Raw genomic sequence first — 20,889 nt, forward strand, 5'->3', positions numbered from 1 at the left:
AAACAAATTGTTTGCAACAGTAAATCTCTGAACTTTCTAGTGAAGTTTGGGAGAAAGGCAATTTTAGAGGAGACAGACAGGAAAATTCTAATCTTGCATCTTGATTTCACAAAACTCAAACTTACAAACACAGTCTCTCTTTGTAATTAGAAACGTTGGAGGCAGATCTGAGGAGAGATTCATTGCATTTCAAGCAAGGAGGCAGTAAAATTTTAACAAGCCTTTTGAGTGGTCTCCTTAGGAAAACAGGAAGAAACATCAATCCACACAAACAGAATCCTGACAACACGGCTCTGCTCTTTGCAGAATCAGCTGGAGAACAACGAATTACTCATTTTCCTTTTTACTGTAGGCATGCAAGTTTATAGAAGCACTTTTTGACTGAGCTTTAGTTTAGAATCATGCACACTTTAGAAACAGACAGAAGGAATTCAAATTACATTTTCTAACTGTTTTAAACTTGACTGTAGAAAAACAGGCATGCTTTAGATTGCAGATATAAGGAATTCCAATTACATTTCCTGCCTAAGCTTGATTGCAGAAACATCCACATATATGAATTGCAGGCACAAGGAATTAAAACACATTTTCTGTCTATGCTTGATTGCAGAAATATGCAGACAAGAGGAATTCAATGCCATTTTCTGACTATTCTGAATCCAAGCCATTGTGCATTAATTAATCTCTTGATAAGACCTCTATGGTCTAGATAAGCAGATTTCCTTAACGTTAACAGCTCTCTTCAGATAGTTTGAACTCGTGGAAACACCTTTTATCATATAGAAATACCTTTATTGCATGTAGATTAAGATGACGTTTGTACAGCATTTCCAAGATATTTCCAAGGTATCTCCAAGGTCAGAAAATGGTAATATTCCCAGCGACTGCACATCTGCTGTTGTCACATGTTAGCTGAATAATTGTTGTGATTCAGGGTCAGCCTGTGGGTTCAGCAGTTGGGTCGGACGATTCAGAGGAGGAGGAGGGGGGTGTTGGAGAGGTTGCTGAGGGTGTTGGAGAGCTTGCTGATGAGAGCCCTCAGCCAGGCCCCTCCCACCTGGTCACGACGGAGACCCAGCTGTGTGAGCCTGACAGCGTGGATGAAGATGACCCACAGCTGGCCCTGTTCAAGGATGCCTGACGCAGGAGGCAGTCAATCAGGAGTAAACAGAGGAAGGCAATGGGGCACCTCAGAAGGAGGCAGAGAGAAGCCACGCCCTGAACTGTTTAAAAGGGGAATGCATGGGAGGGCTGGTTTGCTGAAGGCAACCGTTTGAATAGCTCCTGTTTCATGGTTCGTGTCTTGTTTTTGCTCTGTTTGCTTTTGTGTCCATAAATTTGGCAGGCTTAGTTCCAGCCTCTTGCCTTCTTGTAAAGGGGTTGTCCCTGCCTTATCTGCAGGGCCGGTAGTAGGCTGGTACAGAACAATAATAATGGAGGATGGGATTCTCTCCAGAGACAAAGGAGGAGGAAGTCCATCCCAGAAAGGGGAGGGAAGAGGAAATACATCATAGGGTAGGAGGGTCTGACTGCCCACATTGTAATTACTCCAAAACAGCCACGTGGTGGCATCACAACCTCTACTGTATATTCAACAGGAATATGATTTAATTCATACCTGAGTGGCCTAGTGCTGTTCCCTACTTTCTTCAGTTTAAGCCTAAACTTTGCAACGAGAAGCTCATGGTCTGAGCCAGAGTCAGCTCCTGGTCTTGTTTCTACTGACTGTATAGAGCTTCTCCATCTTTGGCTGCAGAACACATAGTCAATCTGATTTCTGTGTTGACCGTCTGGTGATGTCCATGTGTAGAGCCGTCTCTTGGGTTGTTGAAAAAGAGTGTTTGCTATGACCATCGTATTCTCTTGACAAAATTCTGTCAGCCTGTGCCCTGCTTCATTTTGTACTCCAAGGCTAAACTTGCCTGTTATTCTGGTTATCTTTTGGCTTCCTACTTTAGCATTCCAATCCCCCATGATGATAAGGACATCTTTTTTTGGTGTTAGTTCTATAAGGTGCTGTAGGGCTTCATAGAACTGGTCAATTTCATCCTCTTCAGCACCAGTGATTGGGGCATAGACTTGGACTACTGTGATATTGAATGGTTTGCCTTGGATTCGAACTGAGATCATTTTGTCATTTTGGGGATTGTATCCCAGTATTGCTTTTCCTACTCTTTTATTGACTATGAAGGCTACTCCATTTCTTCTGAGGGATTCTTGCCCGCAGTAGTATACCTGATGGTCATCTGAATTAAATTCACCCATTCCTGTCCATTTTAGTTCGCTGATTCCTAAGATGTCGATGTTCAGTCTTGTCATCTCTTGTTTGACCACGTCCAGTTTTCCTTGATTCATAGATCTTACATTCCAGGTTCCTATGGAGAAAAAATCTTTACAGCATCGGAGTTTCCTTTCACCACCAGACACATCCACAGCTGAGCGTCCTTTCGGCTTTGGCCCAGTCGCTTCATTCTTTCTGGTGCTACTAATACTAGCCCTCTGCTCTTCCCCAGTAGCATATTGGAGGCCTTCCAACCTGAGGGGCTGATCTTCCAGCGTCATATCTTTTTGCCTTTTGGTACTGTCCATAGGGTTTTCATGGCAAAGATACTGTAGTGGGTTGCCATTTCCTTCTCCAGTGGATCATGTTTTGTCAGAACTCTCTACAATGACCTGTCCATCTTGGGTGGCCCTGCATGGCATAGCTCATAGCTTCATTGAATTATGCAAGCCCCTTTGCCATGACAAGGCAGTAATCCATGAAGGGGATTGTTATAACTTAGCATAGTTCAAAGCTTGCAATTATAGTTTGTAAACAATGATTAATGGCAGCAATCTTCTATTTATTTGCTTTTTAAATATTCTGATTTGTTTTTCCCTAAGAAAAACAAGGAAGAATTATTGTGAGATTGCATTTCCAATACAGTGGTCACTTGGGGAGAGCTAGTGTAATTCCTACACTACAACACTTTCTGACACTGATAATGTATATTAAACTATTTGTCAGTGATCAGCCATTAACATCCCTTCACACAACTATTCAAAGTATTTTATGGTTAAGTTATGTTAACTTGAAAAACTAGTCCACTATTTCTGTGGAAAAGGGTAATGAATTCAGTGCTTTGATCCCTTTAATTTGATGGGTGATATTATCAAAGTTACAGTCATAACCACCTGGCCATCACAGGTTTTATAAATTTATATTATTTGAGAATTACAAAATAGCTTACGTTGAACATAAAAAAAACAGCTATAAAGACCTATGGGCCAAAATATCTTGTTTGTATGTCTTTGAGTCATTTTTTTTTTACTCCTGGCAGCTGCCTGAACTAGACCATGTAGTTTTCTTGGCAACATTTCAGAAGTGGTTTGCCACTGCCTTCTTCCTAAAGCTGAGTGAAAATGATTGTTATCAACTCTTCATCTACCAGTTTCTACTAAACAGGCTTTTGAAAAAGAAACCTTAATAAAGTATTATTGTTTATCTTACCAGTGTGGTAAGTTCTGAAAATTATTCTCTATGAGGAGTGGTGAAAGGAATCAGATAACAAAAGCTTCTAGAAAAGGAGGATTACCATGGTGGTCTACAAATATCTAAAAAGCTGTTCTGTTCCCTTTAGAAAGCAAGGCAAATCATGGACTGATAAATTGTCTCATAAACAAAGGAGAATCAGGTTGAAAATGAGCAGGAATTTCTTGATGGCAAGAGCCGATATATGGAAGAGGCCTAGAACAATGATGGAATCTCTTCACCAAAGGTTTTGAGATAAGATTTGAATGGCCATCAACAGGGATGGTTTAATTTAAGACAATGACTAGATTCCCTAAAAAGTTCCTTTCAATTAATACATTCTATGATTCTACAAGTATCTTGGAATAATTAAACAAAATCACTAGTGACCCAAAACATAATACTCTTTTAGAACATTTGTAGGAATTGTTTGGAACCTGCAAGCTCCACCCACTGTTCATAAACTATAATCCTTTTTTAAAAAGTTTCACCTGCATACCTATTTATACAAAACTAAAAGACTTGCCAACCAAAATAAATGCCAGCTGCATAGTAGTTTCTCTTTCAGTGAGTGCAGCAAATTTATTCCTTTTCACAGTAATGGAGCAAACACTGAAGCTGATAGATATTTCACACTCCTCATGTGGTCTAGTGAGAACCATAGATTTTTTGATTTCACAGAATTTCAGTCAGATTTCTTTTGCTTGATTTCCTCCAAGATGTGTTATTCCCTAACAACAGTCATCCACAAGAGAAGAGCGAGAACAACTCTTGCTGTTGACTCCAGATTCAAACAGAGCAGCTGCAATGTTTTCATGGATAGAACTAAAATGTGTCTGCTAATACCAGCAGATTAAATCATTAAATTATATGTAACTGGTCCTTTCCCATCCTGACACCATTCAGCTGTGTGGCTGTTAAGTACATTCCAGGCAGTAAGTTGCTGAAGGCTGATGTTATTGAATTTCTGTCCACCTTCCTTTACATAAGAAGACATTATGTCACACATTTATTTTACAAAGTTTCACATGACTTCCACTTCCCCTCCGTCTTGAGTGGGGGTGAGGAAATTTCTCTATTTTTATGCAGTGCATATCCTGCATGCTGTTTTTACCTTTAATTGACCTCCAGGAGGCAGTAAGAAAGTACACCGTTTTGAATTATCTATTTTAGGAAGTTGCCAGTCCTTTTAAAATATCCATTTTTAACTTATCCACTCTTGGTGATTGTATGTGAGTGCTAATAATGTGTTTTCATATGTTTAAAAGGATGTCCACAACTTGATTTTGTTATAAAATACAAAACAAAGAGTATGGTGCATTTTGCACCTTAAGGAAAGTATTTAATTAAAGAAATTATTTAATGTCTTGACAATACATGTCTTCAGTGGTTATGTATGTTTGAGTACATGGTAATGTAAGACTTCAGAATATTTAACATATCAGTTAAAACAATTATTGCTTGCAGATATAAAACAGTCTTTTATATACACTTGTAAATTAGAATTTATCCTATAGGCCAGAAGGCAGAATATAGAGGAGGAGGAGGAGGAGGAGGAGGAGGAGGAGGAGGAGGAGGAGGAGGAGGAGGAGGAGGAGACAACTAAGACATTGTCCTGCTAGTCTTTGATTTATGACCATAATTTAGCATGGCAATTACAGTTGTAAGTCATGATGTTTGTAAAGTGGGTCACAAAGTGGGTCATGTGACTGAACCTGATTTTATTATGTTTTTGTGGTGGTCATTAATTAAATGCAGTAGTTGTGAAGCAAATTCATTGTTCACTATAGGTCAGTTTTTGCTGGAAATTGGAAGTAAACACTGGTCTCTGGCAAAACTGGCATAAATCACAATCACACAACAGCAGGGTGCTGCAAATAGTCATGAATGTAGCCTTGTTGTTGAGCGCCCAAAATCTAGTCACGTCACTTGTGGTGGGAGGGGGAATGATATCAGAATTTCAGAACTTGGTCATAAGTACCTTTTTTGTGGGTCCATCATGACTTTGAACAATCACTAAGCAACCAATCATAAGTTGAGGACTATCTGTATAATACATCATGAGAATGATAATAATTTACTTGTATAATTGTACATTCACTTTCTAGGAAGCTCCTCAGTATGTGAACTGAATCTTCTGTCCAATGACAGATTTTGTACCGTGCTACAGCACATTTCATGACACTGAGTTACTGACATTTCCCAGTAAATAGATTCACTAGGAAGATAAGTATTTTAAAGACATTAAAATACAGTGTCAAATGTTAATATTTTAGTTGTTGATGATGTTGGGTTTGAAAAGATAAAGATGTCAGTAGTCATGCTCAACTTCTTGTGACTTCAATGGACAGATTTATGGCATTTCTTGGTAACAATGTGAAAGTGGTTGGCCATTGCCATTTTTCAGCATGTTGCAATATGTATTGTAATGTAATTAATGGTGCAATCAGATAGTAATTCTTACCATTTTTTTTCATACAGGCAACTTCAAAAAATAGTGCATGATATCAAGAAAAATGATAGTGGAATAATGAGCAAGTTCAAAAAGTAAGTTATGGACGTGAGCAATCCACACAATGGAATTATTGTTTTATTTTATTTTGATGCTTATTTTCCCTAATTATGTCAAATGTATCTATGTACATGGTTATTTTTTGTATGTTCAATTGGGCTTATCTCCAGAACATTTCTGAATATTGTAATCTGTACATCAAATGCAAAAGATTTTTCTTGATGCTCTTGTCTTATCCAACCAACTATTTAGAATCTGTTATGGTAATATGTATATAAGCGATGTTCCAACAGCTTAACAGCTCTATTGTCACCAAGAGTTAGGAAGCCATCCATTTATACAGAAAAAGGTAAGCATATTTAAGGACATCGCCCTTGTTAGAAAAATCTCAGCAAACACCGAAGTGGTGGAACCTTCACACATTGCTAGCATCCCTTATGGTGGATGAAACTGCTGGCAATTGAAGTTCAGTAACATCTGGAGGACTGTATATCATGAATCTACACCATAGGTTCAATGCATAGCCTCCATGGGAATGACAGAGAAAGTGGCAGGGGAGGCAAATGTTCTGTCACCTCTAGCTGAAAAACAGCAACCTAGAAAGTTTGAACCAGTTAATATCTGTGACTATTCCTTTCTGATCTTGTCATATTCAGAATTCATACTCCCTGGTATGAAACCGCTGCCATACTAGTAAGCATGACTCGAGGACATCATGAGGATTATAAGAAGATGTATTAAAACCACTCCAACTTGCTGGCTTCCTGGTCTGAGCCATATAGCACTGCCAGCTTTACGAAGGCAAGACGCATTAGTGACAGAATGCAGAAAAAAAATTATGAGCAACTCACTTCTACCGGTGCATGCCGACCTTTCTCATTTATCAGCAGGAAGACTCAAATCCAGGAAGCCCCTACTGGCACTTGCACAATATCTGCCCAACAACGTTAACTTCAATTCCCAGTGGAAACCAAATGGGTCGCTGAATGCCCAGATGTAGGAAGACATATAAATGGCCCCACTAAAAAGGTGGCATGCCTTTTTTTTGTGAGATCAAAACACCACATCAGCAATGGACAATACTGAATAGGATTCATACCTCAACAGCATCTGCTGAGACTCCCTGTATAAATGGGGCATAGTATCCTCCTCCTCATTGTGATTGTGGGGTCCCATGTCAAACTGTAGAGCACATCATGATCGGCTGTAAGCTGAGGGGATATACCAGTCCAGTATCTTATTTTTTTTATTACAAACGATGCTGTGTTTCAATGGTTAGATAGCGTAGACACTTAATATTTGAACATAGATTTTTTTTAACATTTATATTTTATTGGGTGTTCTACTAATCTAGATGAACTGTTAATATATATATTGCTAGTCCACGTGCTAAATAAATAAATAAATTCATACCCTCTAGTTCACCTGGATGAAAAAGGTGTGCTATAGAGAAAACAACAGCTTCCATCTTCAGTGGCTTCCAGTGTGAACAGTGGGACAATAATAAAATCAGTAGTCAAGTCAGAGTCACGAGGGTCTGCAGCTAGTTATAATGTGGATGAAACATGCATCAGAGTGTCTCAATACAACTCCTACGCTTTTGTGTGTGTGTCATGACATTGCTGGAAAGCGTATCACTGTGTACGTTTCATCACCTCCCCATAGATGTTCACAGTCTGAGTGACAAGAAAGAACAGGCAAAACCTGACCATCTTTTCAGATGATATCTGAACACATTCCTCTCTTTTTCTCTAAATAAGAATGGCTGGTATTCATAGCAAATCCTATTCCCCTCTTTTAAGGGGCAATGTGGAGAACCTGACCTGTGCAGACCAGGAAACACAAGCTGCAACTTTCAGGGAGCTTTATTCACCTGCTAAGCCCTAAAGCAGTCTGTTTATTTGGAATTGGCAAATTGTTTGAACCAATTTAGTTCTGTCATTTAGTCATTCGTGGTTAAAGAAACTAGAATTTAACATGAATCCAGCCCATCTCTACAATGCAATCTACATCAAGGTGAGCATTTCAGACCAGTGATCATTCCATTTTATAATATTAAGATATCCAATCTCTGAAGATCTGCATTTCTGTCTCAATCATTGCGCAACGTTTTCTTAATGGATAAAGTTTCAACATCTGCATTAAAACTGCTGCCTATCTCATCTGGTAGCATAATATCAACTTGTCTGCTTCTGTTGCAATCAGCATGATAAAACAAAACAAACACAATTGCTTTCCCTCCTTCAGAGATCTTACAGCAATTTTTCTAACAGCCATTTTCCACACCCACATCTGCTGTGTATACTTTTAAGTCTATATTTATCCCTGAAACAGTTGCCTAAATATAGATTATCCACAGAAGAGTATTCCAGAACAGGAATCCTTCCTGATTAATTTGTATATCCCTGCAAAAATTATTACTTTCCTTTGCAAAGCCAAACCTGCCTTCCTCACTTTAGAGGCCTCTGTTTCTCCTAGGACCTAGGCTCTAATTGGGGGACAATGGGGGGTGTCATATGGTCAATGCACTCCGCAGACCCTCCTCTTCAATCTGTGGGATCCTAAAAACTGTCCCGTCTTTTACAGCAGTTGGACTTTTAAGAAATGCTATTTAGGATTCTGTGGCACTTGAAATTGGACCAAAAAAGCTGCTTTATAGTGCATTCCTGGGAAAGAGGCCTGCAATGCTGTACTTTGCACACTCTAAAGAATCTTTGGGAAATGATATGCGGCACAAGCCTATTGTGTCTCTTGTAATTCAGGTGAAGTTTTGTCCAAGTCCAGTTGACAAGCAGGACTTTTTTCCCCCTAGAGTTTTAATGAGGAAAGGAATGCTTCCATCTATCTGAAGACAGCGTTACTCAACCCTCAAATGGTTTTTCCTGGCAGTTGATTAGGTCTTGTTGTGAAATGTTTGCGTGTGAGCGATGTGCTATCTCTCTTGCCCATCTGTAAACACATAGCTGTTGGAGAGAAAAGGCACACGATTGCAGGAAAATCTGCAACTCTCAACCTAACCTCCAATTATCAAAGAAAAGAAATCAGTTCAGCCTTTTGATAAGGTTCCCCTACTCCTCAGAGGAAGCAAACAAAGGGCATTAAAGAGGAGTCCGAGATAGGGAAGATATCCTTACATTTGACTAGAGCAGGGATAGGCAACCTTGGCTCTTTTATGACTCGTGGACTTCAACTCCCAGAATTCCTGAGCCAGCTGGGAGTTTAAGTCCACAAGTCATAAAAGAGCCAAGGTTGCCTACCCCTGGACTAGACTTATAATGTGAGACTCAGTGGGATTATGTCTGAGAAAAGGTTCTGCTTGACAGAAAAAAGATTCACCACCTCACATATTACGACCTTGATCAACAGATATAAACCATAACTACCCCAATAAGGTTGGGCATTCAAGGTATCATTGCCTTGTGGGAAGATGTCAAAGGTCCCATCGGGCTCACACAATCTGACCAAAACAGTTGTCAAAATTGTCCCCTATTTTTTGTTTCAACAGCTGACGTGCAACAGCGTATTAACTTTTCAAGGGAGGCTCCGTTTAAGTTTTTCTGAAGTTCTCCAATTCTCTTATTTTGTTGTGGCTTTGATGCATAAGGTATTCTCAGGTTACTAGTTCAGGTGGTGGCTAAGCAGGTGCCTGTCATTTAGTAAACAGCAAAAGAGAGTCTATATATTGACTCAAAACAGAGAAACAATGCCTGATTTAATATCAGAAACAAGAAGGCACAGTCGGATCAGGATAGGTCTTTGGCTAATGGGATTGTCCTGGGAGAAAAGTGTGGGCTGGGGAGGGGATGACAAGTTTAGACCAGTATATTTTGCTTTCTGCAGCCAAGAACAAGATGTAGTAGCTTTCCTACTAAATGAAGCTGTACTTGATGTGTGTTTTCCCCCCCTAAGCAAAATGTAAAGAACATCAAAGTCGTATTGATAATAAGACAATATTAGAGTTCAGAGGTTTGGGTGGTTGTTGAACACTTTATTATTCTGCACTTCCTTTGGTGAGACAGGCAGCTATATTTGATAAATAAATAAATAAATAAATAAATAAATAAATAAATAAATAAATAAATAAATAAATAAATAAGCTGGATAACCAGCCTTCTCTCAACAGATTGACCTGTCAAAGAACAGCAATTGGCAGAGATAAGATATCAAGCCTGTAAGCAGCGTATCAAAGTGAACTATAATTCAATAGCCAATCTAAAGATTTTGACTTTTAAAGAAAAGGGAGAAGAGAGAAGAAGGCAGGGTAAACTTTTGCTGGGGCAATCAAGTGGCCCCTTAAATCATAAAAATGAATCTCTGTGGAGATTCTCAGTTATCCAGGTCATGGTTGTCCCAAAGGTGCTTTTTCACAAGGCAACTGGACTTTCTTTTTTCTCTTTGAAGACACTTTGCTTCTCAACCAAGAAGCTTCTCCAGCTCAACCAAGAAGCTTCTTCAGCTGAAGAAGAGCTGAAGAAGCTTCTTAGATAAGAAGCAAAACCTCTTCAAAGAGAAAAAAGAAAGTCCAGTTGCCTTGTGAAAAAGCACCTTTGGGACTAAGAATGAATGGCAATTTCTTGACCATTCCATTTCGTGACCCCAGCAGCCCATCACACCTTGAGACGGCCCAGATAGTTGCTGAACGAAGACAGAGAAGTGAGGTGAAGTATGTAAAGAGAGAGGAAGCAGTATTAAAAGGAAGGCAATAAATTATAACAGAGTTGAACACAAAAGGGGAACTGGTGACATAATATGAAATATCTCTATCTAGAGAGCTCCTGACAATACTGAAACTCTAATTCAGAGGTGTCCAACCTTTAAGACTTAGGGACTTCAAGTCCCAGGATTCACAATCCACAAGTCTTAAAGTCACCAAGGTTGGACACCACCCCTGCTCTAACTGAAAGCTAAGAGTTTCCCTCCGGAGCTGGAAACACCATCCGGTGTAGGATTAAGTTTTTATAATAAGGGTTAGCCAGATGGGTAACTTTGTATAAAATCTGTTCCTGCTGCTTTATCCATTTGCATTGATAGCAATGAACTTTTTACTTATCTGTTGATTTCTTAAGAACAAGCAACTGTCAAAGACCAAATCAAAACCAAGTTTATTATTTTCTAATCAGCTAGCAATGCTGTTCTTCATGGCAAAGGCTGTGAAAGTCCAGGTAATCCTTGAGTTACATCTATCCATTTAGCAAACTGTTCGAAGTTACAGCGGCACTGGGAAAAAAATGACTTACCACCGGTTTTTACGATTGTCACGTCCCTGCAGTCACGTGACCAAAATTCAATCCCTTGGCAACTGGCATGGATTTATAATGGTTGCAGGATCCTGGGATCATAGGATCACCATTCCTGACCTTCCCAACTGGCTTCCAATAAGCAAAGTCAATGGGGGAAGCTGGATTCACTTAAAGATTGCATGTCTCATTTAATGACAGGTGATTCACCTAACGACCGTGACAGAAAGGTCATAAAATTTGGCCTGACTCCCTTAACAAGCACCTTGCTTAGCAATGGGAGTTCTAGTCCCAATTGTGGTTGTTAGTCACAGACTATTTGTAGATGCTTGTCACAAGAGTACATGACTAAGCACCTGTGGGCTGCAATCTTGAAGTTCGTATATATACGAGGGCAGCACTCAAAGGAGTTTGTTCCTTATTTCATTCAATTGTCAAACTTCACTTCAGTTTTTAAAACAGTGCTTGAAGGGGTCCTTTTGCAGTTCCCATCTAGAGCAACAAAAACTTCCTGCAAGTGAATGTGGCTGCCTTAGCTGAACATTAAACTATTGTTTGTTTTTGAGATAGTATAACAATATTGGTGGCGTGCATGTCTTAGGCAGTTCCATTTATTAAAACAGTAGAATTATTGCTAAAAACTTTCATAAGCAAACAAAAGCAACCTACTTGAGAATCACTGTTTTGCTTATTCCTTTTCTCCTGCCGATGTATAGGTTCCAAAATGAACAAGTGGCCTTAATATGCAAAACTGGAAAAAATACATGGGATCGGTATGACAATTTAGCATCGTACAAGCGCTAATTGTGTAGCATGATGTCCTGTTGCCTGCTTTCAGTGTGATGTTGTTCGCATTTGCTACGTAGGCTTCAACCCACTCTTAACGTAGCAAGGATTAGAAGCATGACTTTCTCTCTTCTTTGCCTTTCATCCAGGGGCTGTAGCCCTCGCTTTCCAGGTCCTTTCCTTACGAGTGCAGAAACAGGGTCTAGAACATGGGGGTCCAACATTTTTGGCTTGCCTGGAGTGCATTGAGTGAAGAGGAATTGTCTTGGCCTACATATAAAATATATAATATAATTAATGTATATAAATCACATAATAATGTTCAAAGTTTATGATCTTGTGGGGCTGCATTACTAGCTGTCCAGGACCTCATTTGGCCCCTGGGCCTCTGGTTGGACATCTCTAGTCTAGAATATTAAGGGAATGTCATGTTGTGCTTATTCTATGATATATGCCTGAAACATATTTTCATAAGCAGATCTGATTTACCGCATGCTGCAAAAGAAAAAGTCCAGTTAGGCACATTTCCCCCCGGCACAGAGGGGGATGTGGGAACCTGCAAGTACCGTATATACTTGAGTATAAGCCGAATTTTTCAGCCCACTTTTTGGGCTGAAAAATTCCACTTCGGCTTATACTCCAGTCAACAAAAAAACTTACCGAGGACTTGTGCGCGGCCGAGGCTTTGGTGCTTCCGGGATCGCGCGCACCTCTCCCAAGCCACCGCCGGCCGAGACCTGCCGAAGTTTGTGGAGGTTTGGGGAGGTGTGCGCGCACCTCCCCAAACCTCCCCAAACGTCGGCAGGTCTCCGTTCCTCCGTGCCCTGCCTGCCTGCTTCTTTCCGCAGCGGAAAGAAGCAGGCAGGCAGGGCGCGGAGGAACGGAGACCTGCCGACGTTTGGGGAGGTTTGGGCGCCTCCCCAAACCTCCCCAAACGTCGGCAGGTCTCCGTTCCTCCTGCCGACGTTTGGGGAGGTTTGGGCGCCTCCCCAAACCTCCCCAGGTCTCCGTTCCTCCGCGCAGACCTGCCGACGTTTGGGGAGGTTTGGGCACCTCCCCAAACCTCCCCAAACGTCGGCAGGTCTCCGTTCCTCCTGCCGACGTTTGGGGAGGTTTGGGCACCTCCCCAAACCTCCCCAGGTCTCCGTTCCTCCGCGCAGACCTGCCGACGTTTGGGGAGGTTTGGGCGCCTCCCCAAACCTCCCCAAACGTCGGCAGGTCTCCGTTCCTCCTGCCGACGTTTGGGGAGGTTTGGGCGCCTCCCCAAACCTCCCCAGGTCTCCGTTCCTCCGCGCAGACCTGCCGACGTTTGGGGAGGTTTGGGCGCCTCCCCAAACCTCCCCAAACGTCGGCAGGTCTCCGTTCCTCCTGCCGACGTTTGGGGAGGTTTGGGCGCCTCCCCAAACCTCCCCAGGTCTCCGTTCCTCCGCGCAGACCTGCCGACGTTTGGGGAGGTTTGGGGAGGTGCACGCGCACCTCCCCAAACCTCCCCAAACTTCGGCAGGTCTCCGGATGGTGGCAGCTTGGGAGAGGTGCGCGCGATCCTGGAAGCACCGAAGCCTCGGCCGCGTGCAAGTCCTCGGTAAGCTCCGGGCGGTCACTTGCTTCGCGTCTCCTGAGGGAAGGGGGGGCGACTGGAGCGGGCGTGTTTCCTCGCCTGCTGGGCGCCGCGATTTGCCCGGGGAACGCGCGGGCCCCGAATGGCAGCGTGGAGCGAGGAAGCGGACAGCCAGGGCTTCCCCGAGAGCCACGGCCACACAGGGTATTCCTGTGTATTCAGGCTTGCAAAATGGCGGATCGAGCCTCTGCTGGCGGCAGAGGCTTGCAGAGCGCGGATCCAGCCTCCGCCGGCGGCGGAGGCTTGCAGAACGGCGGATCGGCTTATACTCGAGTCAAACTTTTCCCAGTTTTTGGGGGTGAAATTGGGGGTCTCGGCTTATACTCGAGTCGGCTTATACTCAAGTATATACGGTATTTTCTAAAAGCAGCAAATAGCTCAAAATATATGAAATGCTTTGTAAAACCCAACCCCATCTCTAGCAGTAATTGACCAGCCTCAAATTAATGTAGAAATCCAATATGGTGATCAAGGAATTCTTCCACTATATGCTGCATAGGTAAAATATTAGGTCTCACAAGGTGTAAATGAAGACGTACAAAATCTAACCAATGATACATTCCAGATTGTCAAAGACTCCCTTTATGAAGTGTGGGATGTAGTTGGGTAGGGCAAGAATTGACTGAACTTCCATCAAGTTTCTCCCTGCAATTTGCACACAATAGCCAACCTTAACTTTCAAATCTACAGGAACTTTTCAAAGGGAGAGAAGACTTCAGGGGGGAAGAATTGGGAAATTTGTCTTCCCTGAACATGGTTAGCAGTCCAAAGACTGTGCTTTTTGTCTACACAGGAGTAAATCTCATGGAATTTGATAAGGTTTCTTCCCAGATAAGAGATGCTGAGTTTTGCCAAGTAGCTTAACATAGTGTAGGAAAGAGGCAAGCAATGCACAGGATGTTGCTCCCGATCAGATTTTTGCTGCCTCCAAAGAACTCACAGATTTCATTGCTGAAATACTACAGCAATACTACAGGCCCTGTTTTTCCCACTGGGCTACCAGCCACAATCTTTGTAGGTGTTGGAGGCTAAAAAGAAAAAGTCAGAAAGATCAGTCCTTCCCAGTTGTTGCTTCTTCTTCTTATTATTATTATTATTAATTATTATTATTATTATTATTATTATTATTATTATTATTATTATTATTATAAAAAATGGCGGCCTTACTAAGAATTGCTTCCATCCTGCGACGATATCTATAATACCATCAAACATCCACATCTGCCTATCCCAGGTCCTTGGTAAGGACTCGATAGGTAGACAAAATTGCCAAATCCAGTCTGAACATCTGGCTGACTGTGCGAATAATAATAATAATAATAATAATAATAATAATAATAATAATAATAATAATAATAATAATAATAATAATAATAATAATAATAATAATAATAAAAGCTGATCTCCTTCACCCCACTTCAGTCTTAGAAGTGCTTTCCAGCTGAGACTCCTATTTAAAAAAAGAGTTTTGGGTTTTTTCATGTCATAGTTCAGCTTCCAATTCTTGCAGTTTTAGTACTCTAATTAACTAATTTAACTAATACTTTTCTCATCTTGGTTTTGACTCTAGATGCTATTTTTGAAAAGGTTTCTTGAGTCTGGAAGATGCGGACAACGTCAAAAACACTTTGCTGCCCCAATAATCATCTTTCTTGTGTTCTTCACAATAAGCTTCTATTTAATAATTTAGCTCTGGGTGATTAAAACTCACAAGCAGGAGGGCAAAATGAGAAGCGGGGGGAGTTTCCTGGTGCCTTAGGCTCTTGTCATCATTCTCATTTGTTCTTGCCGAGAAGACCTTGAAAAGTGCTTTGTAAGTCCTACTCTGATCAGATTTGCATAAATCAATAGCGTTTTTTGCGATGGAAGGAACCAAAATTGGTCTCAAGTCTTTGTGAAGCTGAATAGAATTATAAAACAAAACAATGAGTCTTTTTTTAACTGCAAAATACTGGTTGAAATGAAGGATCCATTCCTGTTTTAAAATACCAAGAAATTCTGAAGCCAATTGCATCACATCCTGTTAAAAATACAAATCTCCATGTTCTATTTTGCATTGCATAGACTACATTCTATACCTTTATGACTAACCAGCAACCTGCATATCTTTTATACCTGCAACTATCGTGTTAATTGTCTTTTCTATAGAAATAGTCATGTCTGAATACATACACATACGCACAGTATATATAGATTCTTTTGCATTATTATGTTTATTTTGCTTAGTCTCTTTGGAATTCTTGTCAGCTGCATGTGTCTTTTGTTACTAGCTTTCTGTAGTTGCTGTAGTCCTTGCTCTAGTGCCAACTGTCGCCATCCCACAATTATATAGAAAATGAAAAATGACACTTTTTCCCCCACAGGTTAACAAGTAAACCACCACCAAGCATACCACCAGTTGATTACGTTCCAGGTATGGAATTAACACCATTATTAGGTTTTAGGATTGATGCAGGCATGTAAATCAGAGGTGTAGGATTCAAGATGGCAGCATGTGTGCATGCAAGCATCACATCAATTAGGATGGAAGACAGTCCCTACTTTTAAATGTTTTCTCAGTGATATGGGAATTACACAAAACAAATCTTTCCCACTTGCTAACGTACTGTCTCTCAGCAAAAGCAGAAGTAAGAGTACCTTCAGTGCATACTTGCCACAAAATGTCCTTTCGATCATTCTTCTCCTGCAGCACCACAAAGAATCCAGGATAATTTTCTCTGTTTTTAGAAACTAAAGTAAACCACAGAAAGTTGCATCAGCTTGAAGGTCATGTCCTAACAAGCTGAAAACTGTCTGCAACCTTTGTTTAACTACAGTTTGGGGAAATACTTCAGAGTGCTATTTGAAGCTCAGCAGAAAAGCACTGTGTACGTAGGACGTGATTTAAGGAGGATCCACTTTGAAGATCCTTTATAATCAAACTCTGTCTCGGTTCTAGTTTTTGTAGGACTCTCTTAGTTCTCATTATTCTTATGGAGAACTTTGCAGATACCTGCAACAGGAATATTTTCCCAAATAACCTGTCTACTTGCCACTTGTGCTTGTAAGAAGACTTATGTTGATTATTTGTACAACCTAAATTTAGGAAGTCAGTGGCTGCAGATCAAGCAGCCCGCAGTCATTGTGACTGAGGCTCACCCATCCCACTCGCTTTTCTTGAAGAACAAAGACTTTATCAGACTGGGACCATAAATATGTAATTTGAAATGTGTGAAAGATGAAGGACATATTGGTACAGTATCTTCTCATTTCAACTGGCCTAACAGTTTGAGTTTTCTTCAAGGGTGAGAAAGGGCTGCTCCTTTCAACACATTGCAGAAGGAAGCCAATTGGCTAAGACCAACGTCTCTATAATCTAGCAATTGAAATAACTGTTGGATACATGGATGGATGGATGGATGGATGGATGGATGGATGGATGGATGAATGGATGGATAAGATATTTCAACAGGGAAGATTTATAACTAAAACGCTATTCCCACATTTGAACAAACACTCCTAAAATCAAAGGAGATTATTTTGTTCATATCCCAGCTCAGTTTTTCATTTTATTTTATTATTTATATGGCCACCCATCTCATCAAAGTGATTCTTGGGCATTTAACAGTGATTAAAAATGAACAGGGAAAACAACAACCATTAATGTAACCACTTCATGGTTGTGGTTGTGCATATAATAGGGACAAGTAGGGACTCTATAAGGCAAGTAAAAAAAGTCAAATGGCAGCCATGACATAACCCACCCCTTTGTCCTTGTATGTCACCATCTTGATTTTTTAAAAATTCTCCTTGTGGATTCCCCTGAGGATGGGGAAATACAGTTCTCCTCTTTGCTCCTGACTTTTTAAATAACCTTTTTTAAAAAATTAAACAGTTAAGTAAGAGGCTGGCATGCAACAAAAGAAAACATCAATTACTAGCATTAAAATGTATCTGCAGGAATTCCGTCAGCCCTGCAAAGATCTCACTAGGCATATGAGAACTAACTAATCAGAAATGAAAGAGAAGAGGAAATATTTTCCCACAAAATGCAAAGATTGTAGATGTAATAAAACCTGATTATCAAATCTCACCCTACACAGATTATCCCAAATTTCAATATAATTATATGTATTTGATTTGATTTGTTTGTCCTAATTGGAATTTTGATTTTGTACTATTGCTGTTGTACTTAAAAATGTTCAAAGATCAAGCATCAAAAAAATAAGTGTTTGGAAGAAAATGGCAGCCAAGTCAAGCATTTAATGTAATTTATATAATACATTGTCTATAGGGCCTATAGTTATATTATAGGGCCTACTGCTATACTCTCTAGACAAGAAGAATGCTTGAAGAGTTTACTGCCAACCATTTAACTGTATAATTTATTTTCATTAATTTCAGTGAGTGCAATCCAACATTAATCAGTTAAAATCCACATGTCTAAATTTAATCATGTTTAGTGTGCCCATAAATGTGACTAGGCCCAGTCTATCTGCTTTTGCTAGATATAGTGATATAAATAATGAATAAATATTCATGTAAACCTAACTTTATTATAGAACTGTAGTACAGATGACTGTACTACTCACATGACTGTTTAAACATTTTGACTAACAACTTAATTCTAATTTTTATTTTAGACCATGCAGAAGAAGAGGAACAGTGGTCAGATGACTTTGTAAGTTTCTTCACCACCCAGGGCATCAGCAGGGGCAATCAGAACCAAGATGGCAGCTGTTATTAGGCCATTGCACATAAGAAAAGGGGCAGAGTTTCCGTTGGTGAGGTTGCAGTTACATACTGATTCTTTTTAGTCCTCTGCCCCTCTATGCTTCAAACATTACATGTACACAGCTATAAATTTTGTGAATTTTTCAGTGTGTAATAGCCTTTCCCACTTAGATCTTCAAGATGTGTTGGGCTGTATAAATTTTCAGGCAGTCGCTGCTTTTAAAAATGGCTATAAGTCTCAGTCAATCTATCCATCTGTGCACCCATCTGTCTAAAAGTCCACAGATAACACTGTTTTGAAGCTCTTTCTTAATCCACATTTTTATGTCTATCTGGCCACCCTGACATATCAGTACAGCAAATACCTGGGTTAAAACACTTCAATTTAGGGACAACCGATAGTGATTAATAGAGCCTACTGTAGCAAAATTCAAGCTAAATATACTGTGATTCAAGTTAAATACATTATGGTTCAAGTTTATTAACCAATATTACTTATACAGTATTACATAATATTGCTCCAGCTTTGATACAAATCTGACTTAAAGACAGATCTGGGGAAACTGGGAACTACTTTACTTACTGTAAATGCTTGCAACAAAGGCTGCTAGAATTGAAATTAGCTTTGAGATCAGAGCATAAAATGCCATCTCAGCCAGATTCAGAAAAAGATCAACTATTTTTATGGTGATTAATCATGGCTCCTTTAGTTCCATATGAATTCTGACACTTCTACAATGCTATTTCACATTTAGATAGCTGCAGTGAATTCAGTGTCGTAAAACGGCAGCTATTCTTATTTATTGGCTTCATAAGGAAGAAGAGAACCACAGTCTTTCTATCTTTTTCTTTTTTCTCCTTTTTCTTCCTTCTTTCCTTCCTTCCGACGTCATCAAGCCCTGATGTTTCTAGTACAGCCCTGTATACCATCCTTCTCTTATTTTAGTTCATTTTCTTCATAGCCTCTTCCATTTCATCCTTCTTCTTTTTTGTTGGGAGATTAATTTGTCTTGTAATACTTTTCCATATGGAATTTATACTTTTTTTTCCCTGCAGTTATTAAGTTTTTCTCTATTTTTCCTTTTTCTTCCATGTCTATTCTTTCCAAGCTCCACTGCTGACATTACTAAATAATGGACTGTCTCATATTCAGACTTACCGGTACTTAACATTTTTGATTCCTTTATTGAGTATCTGAACTTTTTTCATAAACAATAAAATCAATCGTGTTTTTCAGCTCACTCCTTCTCCGTGTCAGGCGCAAATAAATAGTAAAGAGCCTTGTGTAGTAAATAGTATAATAAATAGTAAAGAGCCTTGGTGGAGCAGTGGGCTAATGCCTCCTTAAGTAACACCAGCTGCCTGCAATTAGTGCAGATTCGAGTCCCACCAGGCTCAAGGTTGACTCAGCCTTCCATCCTTCCGAGGTAGGTAAAATGAGGACCCAGATTGTTGGGGGCAATTAAGCTGACTTTGTAATAATGTCCCTTGGGGGGTATGTGAAAGCCCTAATAAGCAGGCATATACATAGAATGAAGGCTACTGCTAAGCTTGTAAGCCGCCCTGAGTCTTCAAAGAAGGGCGGGATATAAATGGAATAAAAATAAAATAAAATAAAATAAAATAAAATAAATAAATAAAATAGGCATGCTTAAACCAAGAAAAGGCTTTTTCTAAGCACATACCCACCAAAGAAAAACCATTCGCATTCCTTTGTTCTTTTGATAGCCACAGTAACGCTCACCTTGTTCCCACCCATTCATTCATGTCACCTAGCAGAATGTTCTTTTATCCAAATCACATTCATTTATACCCATCTCTGGTTCTTCCACTATCACAGCTCCTATTACCATTCTGTACCTATCAACAATTTATGGATTCCAACTTTCATAGGCAACTGTGAGATGGTATTAATTTACACTTTCTGGCATACATTTAGCCTTTCATTCATCATTAAACCAACATTCCCACTTCCCTGCATGCATTTATCAATTCCTTTTTACAAGATCAGGCTACATCTATTTAGATCTATTATTCTGTTCCCCTTATTTCACATTTCCCAATATACCTTCTTTGTTCCCTTTCATTCATTAACTTAAGCTCTTCTACAGTCATGGTGTTCCATATGCTATGATGGTTGATGGGCCCATACATATTAAGTTTTAGTATCCATTATAGCTTTGCTTCTTTGTTTTCTTTCATTCATTAACTTAAGCTCTTCTACATTCTAAGTCATGGTGTTCCATATGCTATGATGGTTGATGGGCCCATACATATTAAGTTTTAGTATCCATTATGGCTTTGCTAATCAAGACTTACACAGAATGCTTTTTAGTATGCTACAGAAGGCCTTACACCAGGCTAGACATACTGTATCACAGGCAACATTTTCATCTAAGAATGAGAGCCAGGTTGGTCTAGTGCAGGGGTAGGCAACCTCGGCTCTTTTATGACTCGTGGACTTCAACTCCCAGAATTCCTGAGCCAAGCCAAGCTGGCTCAGGAATTCTGG

At 40.0% G+C, this 20,889-nt stretch overlaps 1 protein-coding gene across 2 annotated transcripts in view; it reads left to right on the top strand.

The window, feature by feature from the left end:
* Positions 1-20,889, top strand: part of BLNK (B cell linker) — a 70,733-nt gene that overhangs the window by 18,099 nt on the left and 31,745 nt on the right. The window contains exons 2-5 of one of the 2 annotated variants that reach the window (XM_081328892.1): positions 5,993-6,058; positions 11,977-12,033; positions 16,028-16,077; positions 18,287-18,324. In XM_081328892.1, coding sequence (XP_081185018.1) covers positions 5,993-6,058; positions 11,977-12,033; positions 16,028-16,077; positions 18,287-18,324 — 211 coding nt within the window. The remainder of the gene's footprint in view (positions 1-5,992; positions 6,059-11,976; positions 12,034-16,027; positions 16,078-18,286; positions 18,325-20,889) is intronic. The other variant, XM_081328893.1, reaches the window with a different exon arrangement.

Source organism: Vipera berus (genome assembly GCF_964194415.1).
Source record: "Vipera berus genome assembly, chromosome: 5".
Classification (NCBI taxonomy): Eukaryota; Metazoa; Chordata; class Lepidosauria; order Squamata; family Viperidae; genus Vipera; species Vipera berus.